We start from the raw sequence: 13,311 nt of genomic DNA on the forward strand, positions 1-13,311 counted from the left end.
TAGTATCAGCCCAGAGCATCTTTCTTAGTTTTAACAATTGGTCGTCCAGTGAAAAGCAGACGATTTGTCTCATCGGCGCTTATGTTATTTAATCGAATAAGACCGGAGGCTACGAAATTCATTTCCAACGTTATTATTAAAATTAATTAGTAATATTTGAAAATTGCGTAAATAATTTTTCGATCAAAAAAAGGTATTTAGATCATGAAATTCAACATGCAACGGAAATTCTTCCTGATGCAATATCAGCCTGAGATAAGACGGATGCAGAATTGTCCAATTTTTGCACGCCGTCCCTGAGGAAACTTTATAGATGATGTCGCACAGGCGGCCAGCTGAGAACGCGACTTCAGGGGCTTTACTGACATTGAACACGGAAAAATGTTTTCTGTCTCCTAATGATAACTCAATCATTTTGCGTCAGCCTGAGGAAGCATTTTTGACAGATGTCCTTGGCGCCAGTTCTCCTTATATAAGGTTGGACGGAACTTGATTTTCTGAAGTCTACGCCCAGGACACCTTACTTCAAGAGGATGGTTTGTTTTGACGCCAGGCGTCAAGATCTTATACGCCATCACGCCAGACGCCAAGAATTTGAGGACGCCAGATCACCCACCAACTGTTCTGTCACGAGACATGGACACCAGGACGCCGAAAGGCCAAGGTGATACTTTCAACGTTTTTTTCTCCTTGTTCTTTGGCTTTCTGAAGAAATGATTGATTATTTCCTCAGTCTCCTGTGGATTTGATCGAACATGATTTGAAGAAGAAGATAGTAAAGCTGTCTGTTATAACTTGTTTTATAATCTGTGTCAAAATTGGAACTCTGCGGTTTAAAGGTTTTCCTGAAAACTTTTCCAGGAAAGGATTTCTGACCTTCAGAATTTCATGGGAAGGCGTCTAATATTATTCTTCCTTTTGAAGATGGTTTGTCCCCCTTTCTCCAAGAGTCTTTCAAAATGATGAATGAATGGATGCTTTCAAAGAAAGAACAAGGAAAGACAGCACTTTGCTTTTCCTCCAGCCAAACTAGACAAGATCAATTTGGTATCAAACGGGAGAATCGCTTGTCTTAATACTCTTCTGAGATCATTTCGAATCTTGTTGACCATCTCTTTAAATTGGCCATGGGGAGAACAGTTTTGTTGGTCAACATCAGAGTTGGACCACTCAAAGGAACGAAAGGGTAACTGAGGTCTTTAACTTTCTGGACTGGACCCTGGAGCGTTAGGAAGAAAGATGGGATTATTCAGCAAAAAGACCGACAAAGAAGAATTTGTACATCTTATGTCGTGTATGGATAAAGAATCAGAGACGGTGCTTTTTTCCGAATTAGCGGAACATATTCCAGCAGGAATCTTAGAAGAAAAGGACCCATTTTGCTCTTTCCTAGCTAATGGGGTCACATCCAGTCATGTGTCCCGGAATTAATTTATACTGTTTCCTCTCACCTCTTAACCTCAAGACTTGGTTAAAGAGATTCCTTCTATTAGCTCAGAAACCACACAAGATCTTATATCGGCAGACACAAGAAAGTCTTGCTCAACGACTTTCATGAAAAAAAAAAAGACTGCAGCTTCTGTAATCAGGGTGTCAGCCCTGGTCGTGGTCGGCCCTCAGGTAGAGGTTCTCGGCTTCAACATGTGAAAAAATCTATAGAGTGCCTTACAGGGGAAGAAACAGTATTGACGTTTTTAGGCAATGATATAGCCAGTAAATGATTGGCAGGTATGGGAGATTTTGAGAGCGGATTTGGTCCATTCAACTACTCCAGGATACTTACAAAATCCCTTTTCCTAAGAAACTTTTGGCCAGAACAAACCAATAGATCTGTCTCCCAGATACAGAGACGAGTCCAAGGCACAGGCGATTCGACAGCAAGTTTAGTTATTATTGCAGAAAACGCAAACAGAGAAATACAAAATCTGGATTCGCCAGATTCTACAACCGCCTTTTCCTGGTTCCCAAGAGCTCGGGGGTTGGAGACCAGTACTGATGAGTGCCTCAACGCCTTTGTACAAAAGATATGAAGTTTTCATGGAAACAACAAAATCAGTGTTAGCGGCAGTCAGACAACACGACTGGATGGTTTACTTGACCTTTCAGGACGCATATCTCCACATTCCTATCCACCCGGGCTTCAGAAATACCTGAGATTCGTCTTCAGGAACAGGTATTCCAGTTTCGGCTCTTTGCTTGGCCTAAACACGGCGCCTCCCAAATATTTCAGACTGATGTCGAATGCTGGCGGGGAATGCCAAAACTACGAGAGGCATCAGGGCCTCATTTTATCTGGACGATGTTTCTCAGAGCTCCTTCCATTTTCAATCGCTGTCTGGAGGATCTTCAAACGACAGTCTGTTTATCAGAGGAACTAGGATTTGGTAAACAGGCAGAAGCTCACATCTGACCCCATCTCAAGAGATCCTGTCTTCTGGGATGAGGATTCAGTCTCGGGATTTTCGGTTTCGTCACCATCAAGGATGGAACAGACCTTAGTAAAATTAAGGACTTTCTGGGGAAACGGATGTGCTTATAGGGAATGGATGAGCCTGCTAGGACCCTTTCCTCAGAACAGTTCGTTTCTTAGGAAGACTAAGTTCGCCCACTCCATTCCACCTCAATCGGTATTGAGCAGAGAAGACGGGCTAGAAAGAGGTATCCCCATTAGAGGCAGAAGATGAAACAGTGCCTTCAGTGGTGGAACGACCCAGTCAAGCTTCAGGAGGGCCTTTCATTAAAACAGAAGAACCCAGACCTAGTGTTGTTCTCACGCCTAGAACCGGACTCGGGTGGGGAGCAACATTGGGAAAGTTGGAAGTCATCAGATTCTGGACCAGAGAGAAGAAGCTCCACATAAATCAAAAGGAGCTGACTGCAATATTTTTAGCCTCAAAGAGTTACAACATCAGTCCAAGACAAGGTCGTACAGGTCAACTCCACAACACGACGGTAACGTTGGCCTACATCAACAAACAAGGAGGAACCTACCCAGGTCACTGTACATGAACGCCGAGGCAACTCCTTATCTGGGCCAGGAGAAAATGTGACATTGTTGACGTATTCATTCAGGGAGAAAGAAATGTGAGGGCAGACAGTCTGAGCAGGAAAGGTCAAGTCCTGGCAACAGAATGGACTCTTCACCAAGATGTCTGCAGAGAATTGTGGCGGATTTGGGGTCGTCCATGACAGACCTCTTCGCCACAGCTCAAACGAAGAGGATGGAGACCTGCTCTCCTGTGCCAGACCAATTTTGAGGCAATGCATAGATGCGTTCCTTTAAATTGGTCCAACCTGACGTTTACGCTTGTTTCCCCTTCAAGATCATAAACAAAGTCATTCAGAAGTTCGTGTCCCACGAGAGCGCAGGATGACTCTAGTGGTCCCCTTTTGGCCAACAAGAGAATGGTTCACAGAGGTGCGGAATGGATGGTGGACACGCCGAGAAGTCTGCCCTTAAGGCAGATCTATAAACAACCCCACTTGGAAAGGTATCACCAAAACTCCAAGGTCTACAGCTAACTGCTTCAGACTATCAAAAAAACTCAAGAGCTAGAGGATTTTTCGAAGAGGCAGCTAGAGCTCATTCTTTCAAGAGCTAGGAGGTCATCTACCATCAGGGTATACCAATCCAAGTGATATTTTAGAGGTTGGTGTAAAAACAACCCGTGTCCTAAGCCTAATGCCTCTGTGACCCAGATAGCCGATTTTCTTCTTTTACCTAAGAGTAGACTTTTCAGTCTCTACTATTAGGGATACAGGAGCATGTTGGCAGCGGTCTTCAGAACACAGAAACTTGACTTGTTGCCAATAAGGATCTCCAAGACCTTATCAGATCATTTGAGACTACCAAAGAGAAAAGTCAGATCTCACCAGCGTGGAACCTAGACGGACAGTCCTAAAGTTTCTCATGTCCGATAGGTTCGAACCTTTGCAAGAGATTTCATTGAAAGATCTCACAATGAAGACTCTATTTTTGTTTGTTGGCGACAGCTAAAAAGAGTCAGTGAAGTACATGCTTCAATAAACCGTCGGTTTTAGGAACGGCAAAGCTATCTGCTCTACAATTGGGGTTTTAGCTAAGAATGAACGGCCTTCACAACCATGGCCCAAGTCCTTCGAGATTATGAATCTGGCAGAGATCGCAGGTGGGGAGTTACTCAGAGAGTCCTCTGTCCGGTAAGAGCTTTGAGAGCGTTCCTGCAAAGGATGAAGAACTTACGAGGCGGGTCAGAGGCGCTTTGGTGTTCAGTTAAGCCCTCTCTACCAATGTCAAAGAATGCGTTATCCTTTTTCATTAGACAGTTGATGGGAAGCGATTCAGAATGTAATGAAGCGGACCTTAACCTCTAAAGGTTAAAACCCATGAGGATTTCAAGAGTGGTTGCAAACTCTGTATTTTAGACAGAATAGGTCCCTACAAAGTATCATGGACTGTTACCTTCTGGAGAAGCAAGTCAGTGTTTGCCTCACTACTTGAATTAAATCACAACGGCTTTATGACGACTGCATACACTGGGACCGTTTATAGCAGCTAACTCAGTAGGGGAGAGGGGACTACCCCTGCAATCCCATAATTCGATAAAAATGATTCTTGCCTTGGAATAGTTGTAATCTTATGGTTGTTTGTGGAGATTGGCAATCTTCCGCAAGTGATTTTAGTCAGGTAATCAGTTTGCCCTTGGCAGCCTGAACAAGGGTATTATAGGTTGTCTGTCACATAGAGGTTGGTACAATGGTTGGCAGCTCTAGGAGGTCTTCAGCCCCTGAGTGGATCGTTGGACCCTTAGGAAAGCATGACATAATGAGGGGAGTTCATTGAAGTCAGCTTCCTTAAACCAGGTAAAAACCTTAAGTTGGTTTATTAAACAAAATTCCAAAGATGTTTGCTGTCTCTGACCCTCCACCAAAGGTGTCAATCAGCTATACATATAACTACCAGGTAAGATGTTCAAAATGATATTTTCATAATAAAATAATTTTTAACATACTTACCTGGTAGTTATATATGATTAAATTTCACCCTCCTCCTCTAGAGACCAGGCGAAGATCTGAGGAACAGTTGAATGGTTCAAGGTACCTTTAGAGGGCGACTAGTGGTACACCTGACTACCCATCGGCGATTATAAAGTTTTTGAAATTCTGCGTATTTCAGGGACTTAAGCTATATATATAACTACCAGGTAAGTATGTTCAAAAATTTATTTTATTATGAAAATATCATTTTTCCTTTGTCAAAATCCTTTTTTATTCCATGTCTTTCAAGCATTGTAACAGTATAGTACTTTATAGAGGAATTTTGAATTTTGAGTATTCTCATGTGGGTCACAGTAATTTTTGAATAGTTTTTTGTTATTTTAGCATTATTAGGCAAGGATTTCTTTGGTAGGTTGCCTGTAAAGTCTTATTTCATTGCCATGTTAAAAAAGACAAACGTTCATCTTCATTATTGCCCAGATAAAAATAAGGAGCTCATAATGTGTTATTTAAAGGGTGTGAACCTTTATAACATGCTTTGATAAATACTTCCTGTTCATTTGAAAAATAGATTGCCATATTTTAAAGACATATGCATGGATTTTATATGCATGGAAAACAACAATGAGTTTGTTACAGAATATAACACACTTTTAAGAAGCTCAGCCTGTGGTATGCACTTATACAGTTCATTTGCTAGAAGGCCAGTGTCTATTTTACATGTTCTACAGATAGGAGCAGTATACAGTATTCATTATTTATCAGCATTGTTAGTCAGTGTAAAGCAGAAACTAAAACATGGAATATTTGCTATAATATTAACCCATTGTGAAATATTTTTACTGGAAAATGCTTATTAGTGCTTGTTTACAGTACACAGTGTGCTGTATTATCATTGTAGAGTACTTTAATGATATTTTTATTTACCTTATAGGAATCATTATTGATCATTATTACTTTTAAAAATAATTGCTGGTTTGCTACATTATTAAAAATTATGGATGATTAATAATAAGGGGCTTGTTTTTTCATGGCTTTCATATGAAATATTACCATGAAACCAATGTTATTAGAGATGGATGGTATTGCATCTAAAAGAAAATGGAAGGGTGTGCTTATGCTTATTTTGAGTTCTGTGGTATATCAAGTGTTTCATTTGACCTGCGTCGTAAAAAATCAGGTTTCGTATCCACATCACTAGTTCTTTGTGCTGTCCTTATCTGTTCATGTTTGGATTAATGCTCTAGTTTTTGGGAGGCTTCTTTCTTTCATTTCCTCTGACCACAAGATTGAATCAAAAAGCATTTTATCTGGCACCCTTCCTTTACCTCTTCTTTTGATTATCTACATCCAAACTGAAAGATGGGCTTTATTTGTCCTAAAAAAATACCCTTTTATCTTTCTCTTGAGCTGAAAAGCTCATGTTTTGTATTGGGTGACCTGACTCCCACTAGGCCACCATACCCTACATTTACTAGGCGTGGGTAATTTGTGGATTACTAACAAGTTTTGTAATTCTATTCCTGCTTTCATTTTACTTCCATTTTCAAAAAAATCTTTTGCTTTCTTGAAGGCTGGGTTTTGCTCTTTTTCCTTTCCCCTTGTTTTCATTACATCTGTGGTAGATAATGGTTTTAGGTCACCCATTCCATGGGTCTAGCTCAAAAATTATAGTGTGCGCTCCCTTTGCATTGTTCTTTTTATATTGAAATGTTATAGCCCCAAAAACCTGTTGCAAATGCCTTCCCCATTTCTTCAAATATGTGAGATATGTGTTCTGTCCTTGCCTGGAATCTTGAGAAAGAGGTCATGCTTAGTTGGAAAGAGGTTAAATTTCACTGGTCTTACAGATGTTATCAGCATTTGATGATTAAAATGAAAGGTCAGAGAACAGAGGTACCATTCCTTCATTATTTTCATATCCATAAGATGATTGTTTTAAGGACTTATTCTGCAGCTACTAAATGTAGATCAGTTGCTTTTTTTCATCAGGAAAGTGGCTGATATAAAAGTCAAGAATGTACTCTCCAGGGACTAGAAGCACTAGATTTACATATAACGTATATTCTGTTCTCTACAGTATATTTTTGTTTTTACCATTTAGATATAGACGAATGTGCAGAAGGCCGTGATCTATGTAACAAACTCACAGAGAAATGTGTTAATTCACCTGGTGATTACTGGTGTGCACCAAAGCCAAAACTAACAGACACAAATGGTACAGTCAGTTCTGTATCATCGCCGCCAGCAAGAACAGCAACTACTGCTTCAACTACAACAACAACGACAACAACAACAACCACCACCACCACAGCAGCCACTACACCTGCTCCTTCTACCCTTGACCGAAGTCGTATTACTGGTCCTCAGTGTCCTCCTGGGACTTCTTACAATGCAAAATACCGAAGCTGCCGAGGTAAATTGATTTTTATTGCAAGTTAAATTGGAATTTTAAGTGCTTGAGAAATACTGATGTCTTTATTGAGAAAATATTGATTTTCTTTTATTACGTAATTGTAATGTTTTTTGTTTTTCAACAGATATTGATGAGTGTGACAATGACCCATGTGATGAAAATGAATTGTGTGAAAATACACAGGGATCTTACAAATGTGGTTGCAGAGATGGTTTTCGTAAAGACGATTCAACTGATGAATGTAAAGGTAAGATTGATTTTTATTAACTTTGTGTAGATTTATTGTTTATGAAAAATACTCTTGATAATCTCAGGCCATAACCAGCTTCTTAAGATTAAGTTAGTCCTACTGTTGACATTTACAGTAGTGTCCTACCAAATTGAGGAAATTCTTGTTTATATAGTAAGTAAAAATGACAAATTTTGGAAGTAATCTGTATTTTTCCTAATGTACAAACCTGGGGTCTTTACATAGGAATTACCTTCAGCACAAGCTGGAGCAGGCTGTTCTACACAACATGGTTGTTTGGTAGTTGGACTACCAGTGGGAGGGGTGAGTGGTACCATTACCACCTCCCATTGCTGAGTTATGCATCCACTTGCCTAATAGTGCAGGTATCAGAATGAAGGGTGGCTAGAGGTGGGCAGTGTATGTAAAGACCTCAGGTTTGTATGTTAGGAAAAATACAAATTACTTCCAAAATTTGTCATTTATTCCTATATGAATACAAACCATTGGTCTTTATATGGGAAGACTTACTGTTTGGAGGGAGGATCTGAGTAGACTTCCTAACCGACTGGAGGTTCGCCTCACCTAGGACTTTTTCCTGGTCATGTAACATCAAGCAAAGGAAGTAGTTAGTTCCATGCCTCTGATCAGGGGAACAAATGTGTGCTCAACTGTCAGACTTCCAGGCTTTTCAAAGTAATGGGTGTGAAAGCAACAGTACTTCAAAAGAAAAGGCATGAAAGAACACGTATGTTGGAGACAATAAAGCTGAGCAACGGGTTAGTTTTAATGCCAATCCCTTTCTCCCCTTGCTAAAGAGAGGGCAAGACTTGCTTCTATTATATCATAACAATGGAAAAAATAGAATGGCTGATCACTCACCTGCATCTGTGCCCATCCAGCACATGACGGTCTAAAAACCTATCATCTGCCCGCTGTAAGAGGAGAGGTACAAGAAAGGGAAAGGAGGGAGGCCAGTCACACACACACTCACTCTCACTTCTATGACTGTACATCTTAGATCAGATGCTACCTGTCCCGCTAGGGGACCTGAATGAGCTACACAACTCGTTGAGCAGCCACCACAGGATCCAAGGAAAAGGTGTCCAAGGACCTGTGGGCAGTATCCCTCAGGTAAAAAGAGGTGAACATCTTTTGATGTGATCACACTCCTGCTCTCACCACCCGATGCACCAGCTGGTTCTTCCTGAATGTGAGGGACAGAGCAATACACCTGACTTCATGAGCTCTGGGCCAGAACGTACTCAAGTCCTCTTTGTTTGACATTGAGTATGCCCGCTTGATAGTCTCACGAAGCCAGAAAGAGATTGTGCTCTTGGGCACCTCTTTCTTGGTCTTGCCAGTGCTAACAAAAAGTCATCGACACCCATGCCTGAGCTGCCAAGTCCTTATAAGGAAGCATCACAGCACTCTAACTGGACAAAGTAGCATCTTGTCTGGTTCATTACCTACAAAGTCCTCTAGGGAGGGGATTGAGACGGATTAGAGTCTGACATCAGGGACCGATGGATTCTGAGTCTTCACTACAAATTCCGGTGTAAATTTGAACGAAACAGATCCCCATCCCCTCAAGTGCTTAACATTACAGTACTGTATACGAAAGACCATGGAGTATGCCTACTCTCTTCGGTGATGCCAGGGTAAGCAGAAATAGTCTTGAGGGTCAGATCCCTGTCTGACGACTCTCGTAGAGGCTCATAAGGTGCACGAGTCAGGCTTCGAAGGACAAGAGTCACATCCCACTCAGGGAGCCTGAGTTTCCTGGGAGGGCAAGGCTTTTTAAGCGTCTCATCAGTATGGAGATCTCCCATGAGGAAGAGAGATCTATGTCTTTTAGTCATAGGACTAGGCCCCTGGCAGCTCTGTAGCCCTTAATTGCTGAGACAGAAAGATGCTTCTCTTAGAGAAGGAAGACGAGAAAGTCTGCTCCTGTTGAATAGTAGCTCCAACTGGAGAGAAATCCTTTCCACAACACCAACCACAGGAGATGGCCATTTCCCTTGATAGACATCCGCAGAGGATTTCCGAAGATATCCAGACATCTCTGATGCTGTTCATTGAGAAAAGCCTCTCGCTCGCAGGAGACGCTGGATAGTCTCTAAACGTGAAGGGATAGGGACTCTACAAACTGTGGAACCTCTCTGCGTGGGGTTGGCAAAGGAGGTGTGCCATGGAGGAATTTCTCTTGGTGCCCAGGATAGTAGAGCTAGCAGTCTGGGTACCACTCAGCATGTGGCCATTTGGGAGCCAGAGGGTCATTCTGAGATTCGTGGTGATCATTACCCTGTTGATCATGTAACGAATAAGACAGAACGGAGGAAAAACGCACGTGTCGAGATTGTCCCAAGGGTGCTGAAAGGCATCCTCTGCTGCAGCCCAAGGGTCCAGGGAGACGAAGCAGAACACCGGCAACTTCCTGTTGTGCTGGGTTGCAAAAAAAGTTTATCGTTGGTCATTCCAAAAGGTCAAACAATATCTACACAACTTCTGGGCATAGGAACCATTCTGACCCTGTCACTTGACCCTGATAGCTGAGTTTGTCTGCCACTACATTTCTTTTGCCTGGGATGTATCTGGCTGACAACTCCACTGAGTGTGCTATTGCCCACTTGTGCACTTGCACCGTCAACTGATGAAGTTGAAGAGACACTAGTCTCCCTTGCCTGTTGATGTATGCCACTACCATGGTATATCGCTCATGAGTACCATGGAGTGCCTCATCACTCGATCCTGGAATTCTTGGAGAGCTTGAAAGGCTGCCTTGAGCTCCAAGATGTTGATGTGCAAGTGCTTGTCATTCTGATTCCACATACCCAAGGTTAGTAACTCCTCTAGGTGTGTGCCCCATCCCTCCCTCAAAGCGTCCGAAAACAGAAGCATCTCGGGAGAGGGAGTGTGAAACTGAACTTCTATTATGAGGTCCCTGTCGTCTAGACCAGGCTAAGTCCTGCCTCAGTTCTAGTTCTCTCTCAAGAGGAATGGGAAGGGATGACAGGTCCCTTGCTTGAGACCAGAACTCCTTCATTCTCCACTGGAGGGAACGAAGGTGAAGTCGCCCATGAGGGACTGGCTTCTCCAAATACAACAGGTGACCAAGAACAACTTGCCACATCCGAGCTGGAGGTTCCTGTCGGGACAGGAACGATTGTGCTGCCTCTATGAACCTGCTGATCTGGGAGTCTGAGGGAAAGACTCTCACTGCTGCCGTATCCATCAGCATGCCCAGGTACTTTATCCTCTGCTTGGGTATGAGGTCTGACTTCTCGAGATTTATTGCAATGCCAGGCTGCAACAAAATTGAGGAGGTGCTCTCTGTCCTGGAGCAACTTCGAACGGGAGTTTGTCAGGACTAGCCAGTCGTCAAGATACCTCAGAAGACATATCCTTTGCGAATGAGCCGAAGTCGATACTAGAGTGAATACTCGCTTGAACACCAGCAGAGCAGTTGACAGCCTGAAACAGAGTGCCCTGAATTGGTATACCGTCTTATTGAGGATAAAGTGGAGGTACTTGCAGGAGGACTGATGGATGGATATCTGGAAATACGCATCTTGCAGATCCACTGTAAGCATGAAGTCAGACTCTCCAATGGCCACAAGCACTGACTGTGCCATTTCCATCTTGAACCAAGTCTGGCGAACAAATCAGTTTAGAGGAGATAGGTCTGTGATCGGTCTCCATCCCCCTGATGCCTTCTCTACGAGAAAGATCCTGCTGTAAAAGCCTGGAGAGCAATCTGTCACAACTTTCACAGCACACTTCTTCAGCATTGCCTTCACCTCGTTCTGTAGAATGAGGTCCTTCGGTGAGCAGGGAATGAGTGTTAGTAGATTAACCATAAGGCTGGTGAGAGGTGGAGGAAACTCAAAGGGAAGTACCGTAAATAGCCCACCCGAAGGACATTCACTACCCAGGTCTCCGCTCCATGTCACTGCCATGTTGCCTAGTGGCTCGACAGACACCCCCCCACCAGTGCCAGCATATGGAGGGGAATGCCGCCCATAGTATCCTCCTCCCTTCTTCTTCCCCTATCTTCTCTACCTGGGTGGGCAGAATACCAAAAGGGGTGCTGGTTTGCACCCCTCCTGACAGGAGCAGAAGAAGACTGGGTGTTTCTACGAGGGACCCTAGGATTTTGGGGTTTCCTAGAACCCACAGAGGAAGGGCTAGCCTGACCTGAGGGTTGGGCTGCAGAGGCGTGTGAAGACCCACAGAGGTCTTTGCCACAGCACGGTCGATGAGATGGTCATAGTCATCCACTCTTCGACAATCCACCACAGCGTCCACTTGCTGCCTGTCAAAGAGAGAAGTGGAACCCAGCAAGGTCAAGACCGACTCAGGACCAACAAACTTAGAAAATCTATAGAGAGCCGCGTCTCCTTTTAAGTGTCAAGTTTGACACAGGTTAGCTGTCTAGTGGGCTAAGTATAGGTGATGGTCCTACATCCAGACAGGAAGTCTGTTAAGGTTAGTCATTTTCTAGTTGGTGAGTGGCGAAGAGGTGATAACCTTGGCCACTGTGATGAACCAGTGGTCCATCCAAGAGACTGCTTGAAATGTTGCCAAGGCAGTCATTTCCAAGGTCACTGACTCCTGATGCAAGCGGGAGATGTTTTCTACATGGAGCTGCTCCAATGACGGACCCAGACCGAGACAAACTAAGTCTGGGTCAACCTTTGCTGTCATAATTGAGCATTCTGAGGGCTTGTAGATTTTCTTCTGAGGAGGGAGAGGTGGAGGAGGCAGCTTAAACAACCAGCTGGCCCAAAGTGAGTTCTCCCCCTAGAGACTAGAGAATTCACCTGACCCAGGACCGACTCGGCAAGCTTCAACCATGGCAGCTCAATCGATGGTGAGGATTCCTTGTGATGTCCAACCAGTGCTTCGAGGCCCGAAGGAGCAACCTCATCGGCAGCCAAGGTCTCTTCCCCGAGATTGTTGTATTGAAGAATCAGTTTAACAATCTCAACGTATGATCTCTGCAGCTTGGGGGTGTCCACGTCCTTGGGGAGAGGACCTTCCGGCCCCTCCAAGTCGTGGTCCTCCCTAGTTGCTCCCTCTGCAGGTGAGAGACCCTCCTCAGAATCCCCATGTCCCCTTACTGACACCTGAGCATACGTCCATTCTGGTCCTAAGACTGAACCGGGGGTATTCAAAGGGCTGCAATGGGAGGCCAAATCCCAGTCACCAACCTGAGTCCTGTTGGTCCCATGTCTCCCGCTATACCCCCCAGGAGGTTGAAGGGACAGGTGAGAGGGCCTAGCTCCCTTTGCGGACCTGCTGGAGGCTGAAGTCTCGGCAGGAGAGGAAGGCTGTGAACGACTGTTAACCTGTGGTGACAATCAATGCAGTTCCGGGAGAGCTCCTGTCACGCAGAGGTGAACAGGGGTTGTCCTGCTCTCACAAATGTGCGTGGAAGCTATCCTTTGGAGTAAATACGCTCACGCAAATGCGAGCGGGAGCTGGCCCCGGGAGAACGATCACGCACTCCTGGGTGAGAGCGTATGCTGTCCCAACCACGTGCTGGACTCTTCTTCGAGGCCGAGGTCTCTAAGCATGAAGAAGAGTGAAAGGGGAACCTCCTCCATACCCTGTCTGGTGTGCAGGCTCTATGGTCTGCACCGCTGATGCAGGACCTGATCCTCCAATCATCCAAGGAGTGGCTCAT

At 44.1% G+C, this 13,311-nt stretch overlaps 1 protein-coding gene across 1 annotated transcript in view; it reads left to right on the forward strand.

Moving 5' to 3' along the window:
* The window catches only part of LOC136834066 (fibulin-2-like), a 106,274-nt gene extending 98,254 nt beyond the window's left edge, over positions 1–8,020 (forward strand). Inside the window, exons 15-17 of the mRNA XM_067096323.1 lie at positions 7,082–7,393; positions 7,518–7,640; positions 7,869–8,020. Coding sequence (XP_066952424.1) covers positions 7,082–7,393; positions 7,518–7,640; positions 7,869–8,020 — 587 coding nt within the window. The remainder of the gene's footprint in view (positions 1–7,081; positions 7,394–7,517; positions 7,641–7,868) is intronic.
* The last annotated feature ends 5,291 nt before the right edge of the window (positions 8,021–13,311 follow it).

Source organism: Macrobrachium rosenbergii, chromosome 53 (assembly GCF_040412425.1).
Source record: "Macrobrachium rosenbergii isolate ZJJX-2024 chromosome 53, ASM4041242v1, whole genome shotgun sequence".
NCBI lineage: Eukaryota > Metazoa > Arthropoda > Malacostraca > Decapoda > Palaemonidae > Macrobrachium > Macrobrachium rosenbergii.